Source organism: Limulus polyphemus, unplaced genomic scaffold (genome assembly GCF_000517525.1).
Source record: "Limulus polyphemus unplaced genomic scaffold, Limulus_polyphemus-2.1.2 Scaffold1258, whole genome shotgun sequence".
Lineage (NCBI taxonomy): Eukaryota > Metazoa > Arthropoda > Merostomata > Xiphosura > Limulidae > Limulus > Limulus polyphemus.
Window position 1 is genome coordinate 289,364 of NW_013666868.1, and position 22,544 is coordinate 311,907.

Genomic DNA, 22,544 nt, shown 5'->3' on the forward strand with positions numbered 1-22,544 from the left:
ATATCTTTTACAGAAATACTCAGAATAACTCTTTATAGGCACTGACACTTTAATGCAACCATTGCTTTTCTTACAAAAGCATTCTTTCATATACAAGGTGATAAACATCCACAGGATTAACAGGAAACAAAAAAATGTAAACTCAGCTTTGCAGATATCCTTCAAGTGACCAGTCACAGCAAATATCCTGTGACATCTACATACAATGGGACAGAGGAATGAGAATTGATCCATTCACATGTAGCTCTTAACTTTCTTGGTAAAACTCAAAATTAATGATTTCGTTTCAAAATCTAAATACATTTAGATGTATGTATATAATATAGGTTAACATGTCAGCATGATAACACTAAGAACACATATCTACACTTCTTTAAAACAAGCAAGTATTCCAAGCTACAGACTGACAGGAAATGGGAATGTACAATTTGTCAGACCTTAATGCCCAGCTAAGAATTACAATTATTTTCTCCTTTAGCACCCAAAATACTTATTACTGAAATACTTGTATATACCTAAAGAAAGAAAAGGAAAAAAGTGAATCCATAAACTGTTTAATAAAGACAAAACCTTTCATCTGGAAGACTTGCATCCTTCCTTATGTACACTAAAATGTTTATAGCAGCTTAGTATCAGAAATCTAGCTGTGTTATGCTCGGTAAATTTAAACACTGTAAACTAAAGGCAGAACTCTCCTCAACTGGCTTTGTTTTGGGGGAAATACCAGAACTGACTCACATTTATTAAAGTTTATTATAAAAATGATGTCACCCATTTTTGGTACTGTCGGAAGTTGTTTTACTGATCAGATTTCTATTATGATACTTTTGAAGTGTACTATACTTAATATCATGTAAGTTATTACTGTAGTAAATTAGAATCTTTACAAGGAACTTTTTTTTTTAAATTATGATTTAAATGAAATTTATTGTACAAAGTAACCATAACAAAATACACATTACCTTGTGTAAGAACAGACAGGTCTAATGGTATAACTTTAAAACACATTGAAACAATCATCCACTACAGCAAATCAACAAAGATTAAAACACTGGCACATACACAAAATGAAGAAAAAAAATTCATAAAATATGCATCACAACATATTCATTGGATATACTAATCTCTGTATAATAATAGCCTTGTAATAATATATGTATCTATAAAAAAAAAAAGAATAAATACTTTTCTGTTAATATATCTTGCAATTCTGATAAGGATTTTGTGTTTACCAGATTAATAAATTATCTTCTAAAATACACACTTTCTATGAGCTCTTGAAATGAAAATATACGAATTAATTTCAAACAATCTGGTAATTGCTCAATTTTTACAACACAGACAAAATTTTATTTCAGGTAAACTTTCCTAAAAACAGATGCTAAACCAGAGGTTGATAGTTTATAAAGTTAATTTCCAATCAAATAACTTCTAAACCACAAACTTTTATAGTTATATAAGGTATGTCTTAGATTTGTGCATCCAAAACTAACTCAAAGGAATTTAAAATGTTTCAAAGTATTACATATCATTAATTTGCTTTGTAACAGGTTTTTGCTATAGATAGTGACATAAAGAACTTCAACATAATTACAAGTTTGAAAAAATTAACATTTTAATACGTTTCAGGTTTATGAAATCCTGGCTCTTAAACACTGCATAAATAGATAGCTGTACAATGTTTCATTTATTGCACTATGAAATAAAATTGCTATACAGTGCCATATAACTGTGAACTCTAAATACAAATCATCTGATTACTAACCAACCTGTGCTAAAAAGCTTAACTAAAGAAAAACTCCAAGGTACTGCCAAATTAACACCTGTTCAAGCCCATTTGCTCAACTCAAGTTCATACTTAATCATTGAATATAGAAGAGTGATTTTAAATATATTTGGGTTTTTATTATTAAGATGAAATGACCATTGGCCTGTTGATTGTTTCAATTGTTATGCCTATCTGAGCCAGTGAAATAACAATTATCACCACCTCTGTGTTTCATAGACAGAAAATCATTCTGAAAACAAATTTTTACTTTACATTAAAACTATACAATTTTGTAGTTGACTGAGCTATCATAAGAAACAAATAATATACATATGATCACAGTTCTTATTTGCTTTCTCGACGTCTCTAGAATCTCAGTACAGAAGAAAATAGCACGAAATGTGGAATGAGCAAATATCATTAATATGAAGCAAGGAGCTGAAGTGTGAAATGCCTAAATAGGAGTGAAGTGGCTGTCACAAGCTTTTATGTGTAGGTGTGGTACAACAGACTTGAAATAGATCCTGTAGGCTATGGCCAGCAAATCAAGCAGATCATTAATTAATATCATTAGAACTTTTCTGGCATGCAACTGGGAGTAGTAAAGTAAATACATTTTTAACAAATACAACCTCCCTCTTCATCTTTTTGTTCCTTAGGAGGTTCCTGTGGTTTCAGAGGTACAGCTGAAAAGTAAGAGTTAAGGTTCCATTCTCAATTCTAATGGAAAATATATTCATTTCTAAGAGCATTTGATCTATTGGATTTCAAACAAAACACGACTCACCAAATAAAGGTGGCAAGAAAAGAACCGACTGAAAATTTTAAAATACAATTTTCACAGATATGAAACATATTTAGTTAAAAAATCAGTGATAATAGTATAATTATTTTCCATTATCTTAATACATAAGGTTCTGTAACGTCCTGAAATTCTGGTCACTGGAAAACAAACTACTGTTTCGGTACCAAAATATTTGATGTTTCTAAACAGACAACAAAAGTACAAGGCAATAAAACTTACTTTTTCACAGGGAACCTTTTTTTCTTCTTTTTAGTCATTTAATCCAACTACACTAAATATTAATGGCCTATAATCACCTTGTTCTCCAATAACAAGAAAAAGGTGCCTGCAGATTTATGAACATGTTCAATAGCAAAATTACAAATAAGCTATGGTTATATGTGTAACATCCTAAATCACACTAATAACTATGTTTAAAACATAAAATACTTGCTGTACCACCATGAAAAAAACCCTAAAATAATTTGAAAGTACATGTACAAGTGCTAGTACATGTTATACCACAGCGTTTGATAAGAAAAATACTGTGTATTTAATTTATTGTTGCACCAAATATTTAATGCAGTTTAATATGGATTTTATTTCCTTCTAATGTATTCGTCGGCAAGTGTTTAAGATAACTGTTTACTTAATTACAATTATCTACAAAACTTACAAACCATAAAAATTCTTAACACTATTCTAATCACTTGTCATAAACAAGTTTTAATTTTTTCTTTTAAAATGAGCATTATATCCACAATTACAAATACCCAAGCATACTTGATTTACAGAAACATTTGCATCGTAATTCTCTACAGTTCCCAGCATATGACTCATAATATACTCAAGTAAGCCATTACTTCAAAAGAAAATCAACAAAAAAACAAACTTGTAATCTCTTGTAATGTTTATCAATTTTATTACCTTCCCAATAACAGACATATAAACATAAACAAATAATCAGTCAGCTTTAGAACACCAAAGACAATTCATCTCCAAAAACAGAAAATTTCAAAATTATGGCACCATTTTTTCCCCATAAATACAAAGAATGGGAAATTAACTACCACCATTGGACTACTGTAATGCAAGTGAGACTGTAATAAAAACAAATTAAATATACTAACGTTTGTAGGTCTATAAAACATAACAAAAGGCTTGTAAATTGTGTAAACATATATAATAAAATATATTTGATTCTCTGACTAAAGTTTTATATATATATATTATAAAATCCTCTTTGCTGCAACAGAACATGGTAGCTACAATAAACCATTTAAGAAAACTGATCATAGATGTTTGGTATGCAAAATTATAATTATACAAGTTAATTCACACAACATCCAGTTGCAGAATAATTATTTTTAATTATTCTACATTTTTAAAAGATTATAATATTCATAAAAGAAAAAAAAAGCTGATAACAAGGTGCAGTTGCCCAAACATATTGGTTAATAAATTCTGATGCATTTATTTCTTGTGATATAACATTGAACTTTTTTTGTTTTAGATCAATTTTATCATGATGTAGCTTTTTCTGTGAATTTCATTAACAAAATGTCAATATGCATCTTTCAACCCTTTTATGATATCAAGTTTCATTAACAGACTAGTATTGCTACATAGTGTTTTTTAACTGGAATTCTTTAAAAATTGATTCATGAACTAAGAAACGGATGCTGATTCACTGTACATATACACATAATTACATCACTACAGCTCACCTGCACAACTCAACACAAGTGAATTTCTACTTCTTAAAGGAAGTAACACAAATTATTTAACTGAAAATAATCACATTTTTAACTGGACCTACTTTATGTTTCATTTCCACTACATAACTAGCTTTACAGAGTTGAAATGATTAACAAACCTACAACTTATCAATACCCAAAACAGGACTGACAAATTAAATAGTCTGAATTAATTGAAACTACCTTTTTAATTCTGACTAAGACACTCTGATTCATAAAAACTCTGCTTTACAAACACAAGCTTGCTTATATAACTTAACTGCTACTTTTCAAAAAGTTATACAACTTACATGATATTCATGATTAAAAAAAAGTTTAGGCCTATCACTTTAATGGGCAAAGTCAATTAAAGCACTACAACAGTTGCACTTATTGGCCAAGCTTGCAATATATGAGAACAAAGAATGGTCAACAAATAACTATTAAAGATCAACACCATATTCTTTTGAAACCAACCATAACAAAATTCACTACTAAGCAATTCGACATAATACTATACAGCACTGCCTTTCTCCATCTTGCAAAGTCTCTAAAGCAATTTTCACAGTTATTACACTTTTTAACCCATTTAACTATCCAGGAACCTTATCTGCTCATGGTATATTACTGCCAACTTTAGAGTCCTGATTCCAAAAAAAACATCTCCTTGTATTAAAAATTTTTCTCCATAAACTTAACTTTTGCCAAGCAATTCATTCTTCTTCATTTACCAAGTTTTTGTATGAATAATTTTTAGTTGGTTTAACTACATCCATCAATATATAATTTATTCTTACACTGGTATTTCCTCAAACAGTGACTTTCAACAATTCACAGTTCATTCTCAAGCTTTTAATTTTCACCAATAGATTGGTATTTAGTATCTGTTATCCATTCTTTTCTCTATAGCATATTAACTTCCATTTGTATTAAATATCTTTCAAGCATTTTCTAAGGATTGTAAAAGACTTTTCCTAACCAGTTGATATTAGGTATATACCCACCATTCTTCTATCCTTCAGGATCCTAACTTTTACTGACTGGTTAGAATTAAGTGTATATACAGAGAGAAATGAATGGTGAAGATGATAACTTTTACTGACTGGTTAGAATTAAGTGTATATCAACCATTCATTTCTCTCTCAGGATGATAACTTTTACTGACTGGTTAGAATTAAGTGTATATACACCATTCAGCTCTCTCTCAGGATGATAACTTTTACTGATTGGTTAGAATTAAGTGTATATATACACCATTCAGCTCTCTCTCTTTCAAGGTTTTAGTTTCATTAAAAAAAATAAGTTCACTGAAGTTTCTTTACCTTTATATCAGAATTTCGTCAAATGTCTGTTTGCTTAATATACTAAAAACTGAAATATTAAATAAATCTTTCAATTATTTTGTTCTCTTCTTCAAGCTGTTGTTGAAAAACCTGAGAAAAGTGCTCTTAAGTTACCAAAGTGAAAAATACTTCTTTTTATGGAACAAAACAAATTTCAACACAACGTGTATATTTTCTAAAGTTTTGCTTTTTCAACAAAACAGGAAACCATAAGATTGGAAAGTTAATCTTTATTGCTTTAGTAGAAAGAAAAATACAGAAAAGCAACTCAAAATTTCACAAGAAGATTTATACATAAAACCTCCTTTTCTACTCTCTTCAATCAATAGTTCAAGGGGAAATTAAGACACTGAGGGAATAAAGGCAAACCTTACAAGTTTGTTTTTTTCACATTTATTTACAATTTATTACATTACCACAAATGGGGGTGCAAAAAAAATCAAGTTGTTTACTTTTTTTATGATACGATGCGATGCGACACAAATACTTTCAGTAGAATTTCTTTGACACTGAACTTTTATCTCTTTACGTAAAGGGGAAGACAAAGTAAACAAAATTAAAGTTTCAACAACACATTCTATAAAACCATTCAACACCTTGTAATTTATTTACTACATACATTATCTTAGAAAGACCTAGAACTTTCTTTTTTGATCAATCTAGCTAGATCAACTCAAGTAATCCCAAAAATACATTAGAACACAGAATCTAACTCATGTACATCTCCTTAAAGGCCTCAGGGATAAACATAGGAAATACCTTCCTAAGTCTGATTGTTAACTTAAAAAATCATTGTAGTATATGCAACATGGACAACCACACTCTTATGACAGTGACTCTAGGACCACTTACTTAGATTATGCATATACCTGTATAATTTAAAAAGAAAAAAAAACTTGAAAAGTCAGTGGTAACATACATGTTGTTGAAGAGATTGCAGTGTTCAATTTTAAGGCTTTATTTATTAAAACTAGAAGAAATACATTTGCAATTCACAAAAATGTTTAGAAAAAAGTATGAAAATTCTTTATTACATTAATATTTCACATCTTAGGATGCAACTTAAGCAGTTTTGGATTGCAAAGACATTGAACAAAAATCAAAATTTAAAAAAATAGATTGCACTATTAAGAAGGAAAGGACAACAAAAAAGATAGCCATGATGTAATAGAATCATTATTTCAAGTTCTTAATAACAGAAAAAAATAATAAAAAACACTGTATACAGTAACAGTTCAGGTGGCAGCTAGTCAACCAGCCTGAAATGTACAAAACAACAAATTAGAAAAATAATTAACCTGTAATGAAAAGAAGGGAAGAACTTGACAATAATTAGGTACCTGTGTGATTCAAACATTAAGAAAAAATGTATTAAGATGTAACTGTAGTACCCAGAAGTATATTCTTTAATAATTAATTTTTTCCTATTTTACACTGAGTATATTGGTCGATTAGGTTAGTTTTTCAGCTCCCCATAGTTTGAGTGTATTGCATGTGATGATAATTGTTTGATTCTACAACACAAGATTCGTAATTTCTTCAAATACTAGCACCTGATTTTGTTTGAGGAGGAAGAGAAAAAAAAAAGCATAATTGTCTAATGGCAAGAAACAGATGAGTACCTGAGCAATTTACTTGGGTATTATATTTTCTGATGGTACAAAAGAAGAGAAATAAATCGGACCTTTCAGAAGACAACTAAAGGTCAGAAATTATTTCTACATCATTGTAATAAATCTTTTGAAAGCTGTCTGCCCAAGAGGTGAAATATTCTCCAGATTGCAATAAATCACAACTTTCATGCATTAAAATTTTAGAAATAGCAGTGATTTTAATTCCAAATTACAGTATTTTGATTTTAATTAACTCATAAGTTTATCAATGCTTCATTTAATTAGTAAATTCTTTGGTTTAGTCAAGTACTAGTGCAACTTAGTTTGTGAGATTTTGTGTCTTAATTTGAAGAGTATTAAACAGAAAACGAGATCATTACCAAATGGTAAACGTGGAACACAACTTTCTTTGAACCAGGAGCAGCCTCAGACAGGTGCATGCAGTGAAGCTGCTCCAGGCCCTAGTGCTTGTAGAGGCCCTGAAATTGAACAAGGAATTTTTAATTTTATATTTTATTTTCTCATGTTTGGCCACTTGCCTTATTTACTCCATACTATTGATTATAATTACCACCACTCTTGTATAAAGAGTTAAGTTTAACACTATACTAGCAAAACTCTATAGACAGTTTTTGAGCCTCTAATCTTATAAATGTCATCTCAGTCCCTGAACTACGTGGCTTCAAGCATGCAACAGAAATCCTAATTTGACAGACATATCTTCATGCGTGAAAAGTAAAGTGAAATATATTGGCAAACTTCTTAGACAGTGATGTGTTAAAAAAAGTATATGGAAAACAACCATAAAGCAAGAAAGAGGACAAAACCACTTTCAATCTTGAATGGTGTTCTGCTGATCTCTTTTACACTCACAATAAAAAATAAGTTTATTCCAATACTCTGTATTCCTTTACATGCGTAATGAACTGTCATATCTGACATATTTTACATTTCAATGGACTTTTAGATGCATTAATTTAGTTTTCTTTCCAATCCTTAAGTAGTCATGAGAAAAAGCATGTTTCAAATGTTTACCTAGCCTTTAACTTTTTCACAAGGTGCCATTCACACATGAAACAGCACTTCAGTTATTCTGTCAGGAAAAACCACGTAATCAGTATTTGTTATTGTCAATTTATCATAAATTTCACCAGGCTTGTGTGTAAAGCTCTATAAAGATATACTGAATTAAACATTACTGCATTACATTCTGGAGGTATTTTACTTTGATGCTTTTTTCTTTTACTTAAATTTACTTTATCCAGTTTATAAAAGGAACAGGATATTGGAAGATGAGTCATTACCAAAAAACTGCACATTCATAGTGCTACTTTCAGCCCTTAAACTCTTAAACTCGCACAGGGCCTCACTACCCAAGGGTACCCCTGCCCTCAACCTTTGTTGTGGTTCTTAAATACTAAATGTCTATGACTAATAAAATAACTATTTGTTCAATTTATTACACCTTTTGTATATTAGATATTCCCTGTGAGGGCCACATTTACAGGAAACAGCCACAAGAAACATTTTTTTCAAAATCCCTATTAAAAATTCCATACTCAGCTCATAGGTCTACAAACTTGTTAAAAATATGTGTTCACAACTACGTAGAAATCTCTCAACAAATGTACAGTTACACAGTGACCAGGATGTGCAAAGTTCAGTTTATTTTGAACATGTTCTCAGCAGTTTAAATTTTATAACAATCTTTGAAATAACCTAACACAAAACTGCTAATATCAGTAGAAATACAAGATCCACTTCTTTGATAAATACAAAACACCTCACTGTCCAATACAGAACTGATGGCACAACTCTAGGCAAACAGTGGTATAAACTTATTGGATAGTCTGTTTTTGCATCAGGTGGAAAATAATTAAATAGTTTAAAATTTACCCGACATATTTTAAAAGCTTACACTGTTTTGAGATCTGAAAGTTGTTAATCCACAAATGATTTTTTTCAAAAAAGACAGCGTGTCCAACCTGTATTGATAATTTCTGAACTACAATTTTTCTTTCGTGAACCCCATAGTATACAAGACATTACCCAAATTTACAATTACTTACGTTAGTTTAACTTACTTTAACAACGTAACTTAACCATCTAATGATGCCATGATTAAAATCCATAAATTATAATTTGAAACAATTAAAATTCAAAATCGTATATTATTTCTTACGTTGAATATATTTTTATTTGGAAGATCAGGAAAATTTGTGAAAGGGTTGTTTTTTGTTTTTTTTCTAAAGGAATAGTTAAAGTAACAACCTAAGTGTGGAGATATAGCACTTATTACAGTTATCAATAAAATATGAGCAATTCATGGAAATAGACATAAGTAAAATTAAACTGTAACAAGAATATAAAAAATTATACAATGAACATAAACACAGGAAGGTTTTCATTTTTAGTCTGTGAACAAAGTAAATAAAAAAAGTCAATGTTTTTTTTGTTCTGGATTACTTTTATGTTCTCTGATTTGTTTATAATTTATTGACAAACTATCATGACTCTCACAACCTGGCAATCAGTTATTGATTTCATTTACAGGCTACTACTTACATAAACAAAATATAGCTGCATTTGATCAAAACAACCTATTTTTAATGTTTAGAAATCAACAGTGTTCATTTAACCCAGGTTAAGGTACAGCACAAAGTTCAAAAATGGAATAATATTCTTCTATTTATACCACCTTCCAATTTCTTTTTTTAAATCTTTTCATTTTCCCACTGCTTCCATTTTGAGCTACCTAAATTGTGACATTTACTTGCTATCTCACAAAAAACATACTGGGCTTGGTGAGAGTCCTTTCAAAATCCTTTTGTAACAACATGTATGTAAAGCAATAGAATTTACACAGTTTGATAATAAAAAACAACAACATTATTTCACAATTTTTGGAAGATTAAAGAACATACCAAGTTTCTGTTAAACGCACTATATTATGGGGATATGTTCTGAATACAGAAGTTAAGTAGGTCATTAAGTTAGATAAATCTGAAACTGTTGAATATGTGCCGGATACAAAGTTTAATAAGTAGCTGTGTAACCCAGCTAAATCTCAACTTTCTGAATGAATCAAGTTATGCAATATTAAACATGGGCAGAAGATGCTGTGAAATAACACCTCCCAGGTACATGCACAATGCACATATAGCTAAACAAAGAAATTCCCTATGCTACTTAATTTAACTTTTCTACTAAAACAATGAAACTCCAACACCAAGTGAGGAATCTGCCAACATGCTGCCTTAAGTCTTTCAGAGTAACCCATTCACACAGAGATTTTGGGTGATTTATAAGCTCTTATTTGTCCTCACATTCCATGTAGTCCTATAACCAGAGTCCATCCTATTTTGGATAGTTCTAGCAATAGAAGCTACCTCATCTCGGATAGTTTTAGTGTTATCCTATTGCCAGAATTCCCTCTATCGTGATGGAGACTACAGCACTAGAACCCACCCTCAGGTTCTGGAGAGTCCTAGCACCAACACCCACCCTCTTGCTTCTGTAGTTCAACTGGAGAGTCTTTGAGATCAACATCAACAACTGAGAAAGAGGTCAAGGAAGCTAGCGACATGCAAGATACACTGGGAAGAGGATAAAGTGATGACACAAATGAAACTGAAAAAATATTCATGCAGCTAGCATTCTGAAATATCAGTTATCATCCTTTAAACAACTTCATACAAAAAAAAGGCAAGCACATGCATTTGGACATGAAATAACTCGAGGAGATTGAGGTGACAACATAAATACTAATTTACACTATTACTACAGAAGTGAACTATAATGTTTTGGTAAATTAATCAAATTTCTAATGCTTACCTGGATTACACGCAGGAAGATAATCTGTCTAAACTTTCTAATCCAAGGTCAACCACAGATGTAACAAGATTGAAGAAATGTTGACGAAAAAAAAAAGACTGAAGCTTTCATCTATTGTTAGTTGTTCGTATATTTACCTAACTCCAAGATACAGCTGTTTTGAAATGATAAAAAATTGTTATCATTCTATAAAACAATATCAAAGACCAAAAAAAAAAGGATACTGTCTTCTTTTGTTCTTTCTGTGTTCTCCATTCCAGGCAAAGCTGCAGCAACTCGCCTGAATAACTATAAAACAAGTTATAGTTAAACCTAATTATTATAGTAACACTGTATTCTTAAAATACTTTAAAAAATAACTATATTCGATTACAAATATTCACTTAACACATCAGAGTAACACTACTTATAACCACACAAACTGCTTTACCATAACTTTTCAAGTATTATATTATCTACAATATTCAATTATAGCAAGAAAAGTGACAACATCCAACTAAAACTAACTGTTTAACATCATAAAAATTTGCTGATAATATTAAAATATCAATCACAGTAACAGTGGCTTGTTTCCTCTAATCAAAATGTAATCATATGCTATTACAGAAATTTTTATTTTAACAGTACATGAAAGTAGTGTTTTAAACTTAAGATGACCATAAGTTTGGCATTAAGTCACATAGGAGCATACATACCACCATAGCTACTTAAGGTGTTTTTATATCTTCCTGTTTAGAAACTGTACTATTTATTTCATTTCTTATAACTTCAGAAAGTTGTAAAACAAAATACTTTACCTTAAAATAATACATAAAGCAAAGTTGTAAGTGTAGAAAAGATCATAAAACATTTCATTTAGATTCTATCAAATCAAAATTTATAACATACACAATAATACTCACAAACCTTGTGTATACATGATGGTAAGTAGTATTTACTTTATACACCGATAGGCTGGTTTCAGAGTATGAAATAATGCTAAGTAGAAGAGTGAGAGTATGCTACATTGCTAGGTTCGTGTACAAATGATGTTCCTTTGTTAGACTGATGTCACAGTATATTACATGCTACATTGGTGTAAAAGTCTTTTACACTTCTAGTTTGATGAACTCTTGCTGCTGATAGCAAATGGTGTTTGTCACTGATTAAAGCTCTAACAATATTTATAGTAACAATTGCTCTTTTAATGGCTGGAGACGGCTTGAATGGGTAATGACGAAAAACTTTAATATAACAGCAAATGTACAACGTTTCGACAAAGTTTTGTCATCATCAATTGCTTATTTATATGATCAAGTTTTCCAGACTGGAGGGGTGTCACTAATATCCCTTGATTTTCTTTCCTTCTTACTGTGGAAATACTTAACCAAATTGTATGAAACTTAGTAGAAAGTTACTAAGTAATAACTAGCTTTTAATTTAATTTAGTTCTTTATCATTCTTTGTGTTGTGAGATACTGTTTGGAAAAATAAAATTGTCCTTTTCTCTTAGAATTTCAATTTTTTTTTATTGTTGATCAGAAAGTTCCATTTTATATCTTCAGTCAATTACAACTTGATTAATACTTATTAATCAAAGCACTTTATTTACATAGTGTATAAACTACTCTATCTATCCATCATATTTAAATGTTGTCTATAGATCTTTTCAAAGATGAATTTCATTAGTAATTGTTCAGACCACGTGCTGTTGCATCATAAATGGGTGGTAAGGAAGAATCGTAGCAATAAAACCACTAATGTGGAAGGAAAGTCACAGGAGAAAGAAACGTGAACAATTACATTCTAAAAGAGTGATAGTTTCAAAGCAAATGTTAGCATATACTTATGTATAGACATAAAAATTCTAAAAAAAATCATTAAATGAGTTTACTGGCAAGAATCCTCATAGCTGCACATAGATGACAGTTAAAATTCCTTTTATAAAATTTTTAATTAAAACTTGTTGAATTAGTTAGAATTCTCATTTTACTTAAATGCAGGTGTGCATTCAGTATCTAAAAGTTGCTTACCAGTTGTGATAGGGTTAGTAGAGTATTAATAATTTAATGCATAAGTGTTTTAAACATTCTTTATGAACATCATAACCCAACTTAACACTTGGATATCAACAGCTAATATTTTTCATATACCGAAAAATAAATCCAATGTTATAACATAAAAAAGAGTAAAATAAATCTAATGTTATAACATAAAAAAAAGAGTAAAATTGCTCAATGTACCATACCACCGTACAATTATGGTAAAAACTCAAAAATTAAGCAAAATGAAATATTCATAAACACATTTTGCTTGGTGTAATGGTGTAAATATATTTAATTTTCCTGTTATTTTAGAATCTGAAAAACAATAGTTTTTCAAGAAGACAACTAGTTTAGTTAAATCTATTTACTATATCTACTTATTTTATCTAGTGTAATTCAAAAATATAACTATGGTAGGATATGTGCCCCTGAAACAAACTGTGAGGGGCAGCAAAATAACCAAAATGGCTTGTCTTGGCACTCACAAAGGTGGCACAAGCCTACCCTGGGTGCTAAATTGCTTAATTCTGGTTCTGCTGTAACCATAGTGGTATTAGAGTTTATATTATTCATTAAATGTGAAAAATACACATATACGATATACTTAAAACATTTCAAATCTTTATAAGCTGCTTCAGACATTTATGATCAAACATGTTATTATTAAATCTTTAGTTTCACATGTAAAAATAAGTAGATACATGTATTATCATATGAAAAAGTGAAACAGTAGAGAAGAACAAATCAGGTTATTTGCCTCAAGCTTGAAAATCTCGTTGAGTGATAATGCAGAAACACGAGAAATAAATCTTTATTCTTATCAAGTATAATATATATTAAAATCTAATTTTAACATCTGTTTCACAACATAATACTAATGTAGCTTAAATTTATGTTTTTTTGAAAATATTAAATAAAGTGATATATATTTCAGAATATTTATACCATCGTGAAACTATTTGAACAACTAAAAACTTTGTAAATTAACTACCCTTTCTATTCTTTGCTCTATTAATCTATTAAGGTTACTAATAAATAAATTTAATATTATGGTCTTATCAATTTGCAAAAATATCAACTTAATATGTTAAGCTTGAGTGATAAATGTTTAACCCCAAACAATTATTACCTGTTTGACATTATATCCTGACTTAGCACTGGTTTCAATAAACATTACATTAAGATCCTTGGCCTTTATTTCACCCTCTTCTGTTGTCACTTGTCTAGAAAATAAATAAAAAATGTAGACAAAAGAATATTTCAATAATTCAGCATTGATATGTCAACTGACACTTTCATAAAAAAAATATGAATCTTTGGATAGAAGGAGGTTATCTTTTAGTTTCAAAGTTTCTTAATCTTTTATAATCTTCTGATGAAATCTCAAAAAAAAAGAAAAAGAAAATAATTAAATTTTAAGAAGAGAAATTTTTCTTTCCATCTTTTATATATATACTTAAACAAAAATCAATGTATAAATCTTTAGGTTAATTGGAATATATTTCTATAATCTCATTGGGTTCTTTGGCATCTTGCTCACTATCATCTGTCGTGACATACAGTTAAAAATTTGTTACAATTCTTATCAAATCAAGGTATCTAAATAGAACAGAAACCACTAATTAATACAGCTAATTTAATATACAGTGCTTACTTATAATGATCAAAATGCAATGACTTGTTAGTTGGGTACCTTTTTTGATAGTGATATCTTTATCCATAACCCCAAGAATATTTCATGATGTCCAGCCAGTTTAGAAGATATTTAGGTTAGTCCTAAATAATTAAACTAAGCTAACAATGCAAAATAACTGTCATAACATAAAAATGATAAGTAATATAAATACCATTAAAAATAAAATATAGCTCACAAAAACCAGTTGTTTCATGTACTATCACTGAATAATTGCTTTATAAAAAGCATGATGCCAGTATATATATAAAACTTTATATAATACTCCCTACCAATCTATTAGCTAATGAAAGCAACTAATGGCTTTGAAAGTTCAAAAGATAAATTACTGCTACACATTCATATATACAGGAAATATGTGTATGTTTGCACCCTAACTCCACCGAGCTTATTGGGCCAATCTCAACCAAGTTTTGTATGCAAACACAATGAACTATGGGGAATGTTCTAAGGAGGTCAAAGTTGAATTTAACCCTATTTCTATTTCGTAAAGCCTGTTGGTTAATCATCCCCAGCCTACTGAGTCAATTTCAAACAATCTTGGCAGGTTGACCCTTTAGACAATGTTGAATATTCTAAAGGGATTCAAGGTCAAAATATCACGGCCAATGAGATGTGGGGTGTCAAAGGTAGAGATCACCTCATAATCTTTATTTGTTGGTAGATTAAAAGCAAACTGCAAATGTTGTTTATGAAGAAGCTTTGTTAGAATTTTAACATTTTAAGATAAAATTTATGCTCAAGTTATTACTTTGAAATATGACTGCTGTTGACAGATATATCAGCCATTATTAATTATAGTCAGGTAGCAGGACAGTACAGCAGAAACTAATGTTTATATAATAGATTTCTATTCAAACTTAATTTGTTATCTGTATATAAGCAATTCTTTAACTGTGGCAAAATACAACATGTGCTTTCTTTTAAGTGTTTTTTTATTCCACATTTAAATCAATACTTTTGATATAAATCTCGGCTGTTCATGGTGACTAGTTTTCAAAACAAAGCTTGATGCTTAGTGCAAAAATTTGAGACTTTTAAAATAAACTTCTGAATTTCAGTAGTTTAAATAACGAAAGTTTATTTCTTTTTTTCCATCATAACAGAAATTCTTATAAATAATTCTTCTAACTTATGTTTAAGCTTGTAAATTCAAATACGAAAAATTACAACTAAAGATAACAGTAATGAATGATTTTCAAAATGTCTCTGAATATACAATTATGCTGACCAAAACTACTTTGTAAAATTACAATTCAGGCTTTTACATAATGGAATCATTAGAAGAGATACATGGAAGCCTTTAGAAGCTTTATGAAATCATTAGTATGATTTTAAACGAAATTACTATTTTATACTGCTTTCCAAAATGAGGTACAGCGTAGTTTCATTCAGGACAAATAAATAAAAAATTCTACGAGTTAAAAAAAAAAGATATCACTGAAGACCTAGTTTCACATTCACCTTTTATCAGCCAAATCTGTCTTATTTCCAACCAACATGATGATTACATCATTTCCACGTTCTGTTCTGACATCATCAATCCACTTGGAAGTTTGGTGAAAGGAGTTAGCATCTATACATAATCAACAAAATTCTCTATTTCTGATAAATCATTTACAATGTAATAAAAGTCTAAAATATAACAGATATGAAAATATTGACCGATACTTTGATCATGTATTTGGCTTTATCTCTATGTGCACATTCATATATGTCATGTCAGTTAAGCTATTTTTAATACAACAAAAAAGAATGAAGAGATTTTTCATTACTGACTTTAATAGAATTACTACAGATCTGCACTTTGCTTTTTTGTAAAACTACATAAAATGCATGTAAAGTGAAAACATTTAATAAGGTAAGATATTTCCAAATTTTAAAAAATGCAATGGAAGCAAAATGGATTAAATTTTTGGTACTAAGGACACAAAAAAAATCAATTTTTGGCATTCATAATTTCTGAAAATAGTAAGGTTGAGCACTACTACAACAATTTGATCTTTTGACTTTAACTTTAAAACTAAATGTAAGCTTTTTTTTATATCTTAATTGTCATTTCCTTAGGAAGTCTCAAATGCTAGTTTTTAATATTTGCAATACTGGCATGAACTGGAAAAAATCTTATACAATCAAAATAAGAATGAGCTAGCCTAAGCCATTATAGCATTTATTATCTACTGAGATAAAGTATCAGTAGATGTCATATTTTCTAAAGTTTCCTTTTATGTCAGTTTAAAATGTTTCTGTCAAACAAATAGGTTTGTAGTACATACAAATACTTACTTGTGATGTCGTACACAACAACAGCAACAGTAGAGTCCCTAATATAACTAGGAATGAGACTTCGAAATCTTTCTTGACCAGCTGTGTCCCACAGTTGAAGTCTTACCTATTTAACACAGACATAAAATGAATTAGTTTTTCACATTAGTAAAGATACTCGTGTTCAAAATATATACTAGTTATTCTGATCACAAAAAGGGGGTAATTTTAGATACAGTCATTAAATACTGGAGTGTTTTATCTAAATTTATGTATAATACACTTTTATTAGGAAAAAATTACAACTTTACAGTTATACTGTACTTTGCAAAAAACAAAATTAATATAGTAGTAGTAAGACATAATTCATAGATATTTATCTCTACTCCAAGCAATATTTCTTTCTCACACAAAGAATTAAACTTTTCACATCCCTCTTTCTGCTTCAGTCCATATTTAATGTCTTCCATTTGAAATCTATAATTTTAATATTAATTTCAACCTGTTTGACAATATTACATTTTTTATCATGACCTCTGTTGACAGAATCTCTAGAAGAATCCTCTACTGTGATATAGAATTATCTATCCTTGATGTCTACCTTACAGTTTTTATACAACCACATTCTCTCCTGAGCCTACTAGGTGGAAAGAAGGGCAGGACTAGTTATAAAAGAGCTGTCATAGAAAATAAACCAACTCTGAGAACTATCACGGACAAAAACTGGGTTTATTATAAAGAAAAAACTCAAGAAACTACAACATCAATCATGCACTGAACACTTGAAATCAGAAGCCCAGAAGGATTTAAAACCGTAATTTCAACAGGCTATGTTTTAAGTTCTAGCTTAAAAAGTCCAAGTTCTCTAAAAGTTAAATGAAACTTGGGGTTATAAGTAAACAAAATCAAATGAGGAATATATAACATTAAAAGTTAAAATCAATTTGAAATAAATCAAAAAACGACACTCACAAAATAAATAATGACCCCATAGAATGAAAACTTACAAACATTTTGTACAATAAAAAAGTACAGTACACCTACCGTTCGATCCTCTAAATACATTGTTTTGGAAAGAAAATCTATTCCTATTGTTGCCTGAAAACAATATTTAGAATATATTAACAAAGATACATTCACTTTCTGAATAAAATCAATCAATAGCAGAGTTAATCATTTTCTTTCAACACAAATATAAAATAGGCACCTTACACAGACATTAAATTACAAAGTATACTTATTCATTAACTGTTATTTTTATTATAACCAAACATAAAATATATGTTAACAATATTTCCAATATAAAGTTATTTTAAATAATCTGCTAATCTGACGCAATTGAATAATCTTTTCTTATTGGTTTTAGAGTGACATCACATTTGAATTATGTTGAATTGACAAAACTGCATTTTTATTTTTTTTCATTCCCTTGTAGTAACCTGAACCTTCATTTCGGCTAAAAACAAAACTTTGTATCCATTATGTAACCTATCAGTATATGTTAATTCTGAATATCACGATTTTTCTTGTATTTAATTATACATACCATTTGAATACAGTTTAACAATTTTTATATATAATAAAAATTAACAATGAAAGTACTATTGTAATTCATTGATAAAAAAAAACGTTCACCATCTTCTTTTTTCCTTTTCAAGTTTAACATCGAACAATAATATTTCAAAAACAGTTATTTGTAGAAAATCACATTAACAAGTAAAAATTTCACACCCACTTACTGTTCAAATGACAGACATTGTAATATTGAGCTATAAGTTGCTAGAAACAAGAACAACATTCTATTTGAAATAAATTATAAAGACAATGTTACACAAAGTAAAAAAAAAAAGAAACAGTCAAACTACTCATGCTAGAAACAAGAACAACATTCTATTTGAAATAAATTATAAAGACAATGTTACACAAAGTAAAAAAAAAAAGAAACAGTCAAACTACTCAAGTGTAAAATGTTTATAAGGTCTTAAAGAAAAAATCAAAGTAAAGAAAGTAAGCCATGTAAAAAAAATTGTTTTTTTTCAATTGTTTTAACTTATAACAAGCACGTTAATACACTTTACTTAGATGTATATCTCAAATACTTTAACAAGTTCTTATTTCTCTGAAAGTTGTGTATCAAGCCCAAAACAACTTGGATGCTATTTATGACATGTACTATTTGCTTCACAAAATAAATGTCAACCATGATCAAATATGATTGCTGTTTCGAGCCTATTAAAAGTACACACCCACTTTTAAATCAAAAACTTACAAGACACATACAATACTTCACAAAAGGTCTGAATATGTAAATCATCCTAAAGCAAAAGTTCCACCATGAACACTGAGATGCTACACTAGATGTAAGGTTTCCTAAATAACACTCAAGTAGCAAGTCACATGATTTCAATACTTAATTTGTATAATATTGGAAATTCTTTATTTCTTTAGTTGAGTCAGTAGTAGATTTGTCAACTTGAATAAAAACTCCAACTCACCTGATAAGTATTGTCAAAACTGTCGTACATAAATCTGGTAATCAAGGATGTTTTCCCCACTATAAAAACATATATATATATATTATTAAGTAAATTGGTACAACCTTTCCCCAAACAGTAGTTAAATACAAAGAAATCATCTACAATTTGTACATAAACTGAAAACATCTAAGTATATTATAATTACTTTTACAAACTCAATTAAATTCTTGTTCTTATTATGCAAGTTATTCTAAGAATAAATTACTATAATGAATATTATTTATAAAATAAATATTTTGTACATTATCCTGTAAAATTAAAGCTTATGGTTCAAGGTTTAGCAAAATATAATTTTACAAATAAACAGCCCACACTTGCCCAGTAAATCATATTATTATGGTTTTGACATTATCAAGGTATCTATAAACTCCATAATACTTGCAACTTTGTAGGATACATTTTACATTAGTTTTAAAAAAGTTCACTTTAGAAAAAAATATTACAGAACTAGATATATAACTACTTCAAACTGCCAAAACACTGGTGAATTTTAACCAGTTTTTTTTTCCTGGAGTCTGTCTTAAGGCTTTGTTCATTCTTTGTGCAAGTATTATGTATCTCATATGTTCTGTCTGAATTCTGATGACTGGCTAGACTGTTAACTGATTATAATATACATCTGATTCAGGAAAATCTGAATAACCTTAGTGAATATCCTCAGATTTAGAAGATATGCTTTATTATTGCAACCCACATAAAACCTGTGTTTAACAATTACTTCCAATGTTTGAAAGTTACTTCTTATGTTAAACAATTATTTTCCGTGTTCAACAGTTATTTCTTATGTTGAACAACTACTTCTAAGGTTTACCATAAATTAAAAATATATCCTGGCAGAAAAAGATCTTGCACAGATTTATTTATTGAATTATAAATTGAAAAGAGAGTTTGCACCTTAACCCTAATCAGACAGCTCAGCTCTTCTGTGCATGTCATAACATTTTGTAGTTACTTTCAACATTTAATAACCACATTATTAATGTATGTCAACACAATGTAGTTCATGATTCAAGTTTTATGAAGATTTAATTTCTTAATTTCAAAAGAACATGTTCAAAATTTCTCAACCTTCACCTTTTAGTTGAACTCCAACATCTCAGCATGTTCACTTATTTTATATACAATATTTATACAATTCTAAAGTCCAAAGTTACATTTTTAACTTGATATCTCTATTTTATGTGTATTTTTTCAATCCACCACAGAAGCCCTGCATATTTGTCTAACTTTCAAGAGTGTTTTCAAAACAATCTTATTTAGCACACTTGTTTATAACAGTTAGAGGGCTTATTTTCATTACAAGATTCCAATAGTATACAACAACAAAACATCCTGATTCTGTAAGTTGGTACTCATAGCATTTAATATTTTTTTTATAAACTAGTTATATCTTAATTAGAAGGACAGTTAAATTATCTTTGTTTTTGAACATTCTTATAGTAATTTATGTTTTAAAATGCATCTTGGAAAGGTAAATTAATTTTCATGTCACCAAAGATTTACAGAAAAAAAGATTAAGACTTAGGTAACTACAAGTGCCTGAGTACAAAGGTGCATGCACACTTACGCAATGTGATGTCGCTCTTCAGACATGAAAAACAAAAACTGAATATTGCAAAAGCCAGGCAATAAAACCAAAAAAAAAACTACATGTGAAAAAAAAATTGAGAATAATGAAAAATACTATTTTGAAAACATATTAATTATTGAAAGAAGGAAAATATAAGTTCATCTGATATAATACTTTTCAAAATTTCATTTTCACCGTACATTGATGATTTGCCTACATTTAGTATTAGGTAGAGAAAATAACAGATAAAATATAAACTTTACCTTTAAAAACTTGATATTCATTTAGGTCGTTCTAGAGGTTATGTAAATTAAATACAAAACTGTAAGATGGAAAGAAGTATCGTTATTTTTAGCAATGAAAATCACCTTGATATCAGAACAGTCAGACTGATTCCAGAAATGAAGTGAAAATTTTTTAGTAAAAATACTTTATAACAAATAAGCTTTTTGTATACAATAGACTTGTAATGTTAACTAAAAGTAAAAACCTTGATAAATTTCACGAGGACACACTTAGTAAATTTGTACGTATAGTAAGCACCGCTATGTATAGATTTACAGAAATAGGGGTTGATGTTAAATACCTTCACTGTCTCATTACAGTTAATATAATTATTAAAAAACAGGTACTTCCAAAAGTTAACTATTTAAGAACTCATCAGTCAGCTTGCATTATACCAGACTTTTGTCAGTTTTCATTTTACATCTCAACAGAAAAAAAAAGATTCAATAAATTCTCACTTTTTTCAACATAAATTTAATACAGAACACATCACATCAATATAGCAGTTAAAATGTAACATTTTGTTTGTTGCACCATATGCACCCATGAGAAAGACTGCAGTTAGATGTGCTAATTGCACAAAACTTTTACATAAATGTATAGTTATATAATTGAGATAGGTATTGTGGGTCTGTGTGAGGAATTCATCAAAGAGATCAATGGTATGAATATAGAATGCTGAACTTTACCGAAATAAGCAGAAAGTAAACATAACTATCACAAATACCAGAAAGGAATTTTCTTGACAAATAAACTTCAACAGAAAGTCTGCTATTTTTATTATTGACATTGTGTATTTTCATTTTAAGAAAGCTTTTCATAAGATGCCACAGAAAAGACTGCTAAGAAACTAGACAGAAAATTGGCATGGTGGTAGAAAGGAGTGATGATAAACAGGCATCATTATAACTAATATAATTTGACAACTGGGACATATCAATGATCACTTTTACCACCTTTGTTGATTAATACTTACCCCCAAATACTTATCAAATTCTGTAAATGCAATATTCCTAATTTCATTGATGATACTAAGATCTTGAAAAAATCAACACTCTTAATGCTGTTTATAGTTTTTTAGAAGAACCTGAG

General features: G+C 29.2%; 1 protein-coding gene across 2 annotated transcripts in view; it reads right to left on the reverse strand.

Moving 5' to 3' along the window:
• Positions 1-29: 29 nt before the first annotated feature.
• Positions 30-22,544, reverse strand: part of LOC106462823 (ras-related protein Rab6-like) — a 25,296-nt gene continuing 2,781 nt past the window's right edge. The window contains exons 2-8 of one of the 2 annotated variants that reach the window (XM_013922784.2): positions 19,556-19,614; positions 18,105-18,158; positions 17,082-17,187; positions 16,260-16,371; positions 14,232-14,325; positions 11,303-11,366; positions 30-2,454 (exon numbers count right to left, since the gene is read on the reverse strand). In XM_013922784.2, the coding sequence (XP_013778238.1) occupies positions 2,387-2,454; positions 11,303-11,366; positions 14,232-14,325; positions 16,260-16,371; positions 17,082-17,187; positions 18,105-18,158; positions 19,556-19,614 (557 nt within the window). In that variant the 3' untranslated portion in view covers positions 30-2,386. Of the gene's footprint in view, positions 2,455-5,846; positions 10,800-11,302; positions 11,367-14,231; positions 14,326-16,259; positions 16,372-17,081; positions 17,188-18,104; positions 18,159-19,555; positions 19,615-22,544 lie in introns of those variants that run through there. The other variant, XM_013922785.2, reaches the window with a different exon arrangement.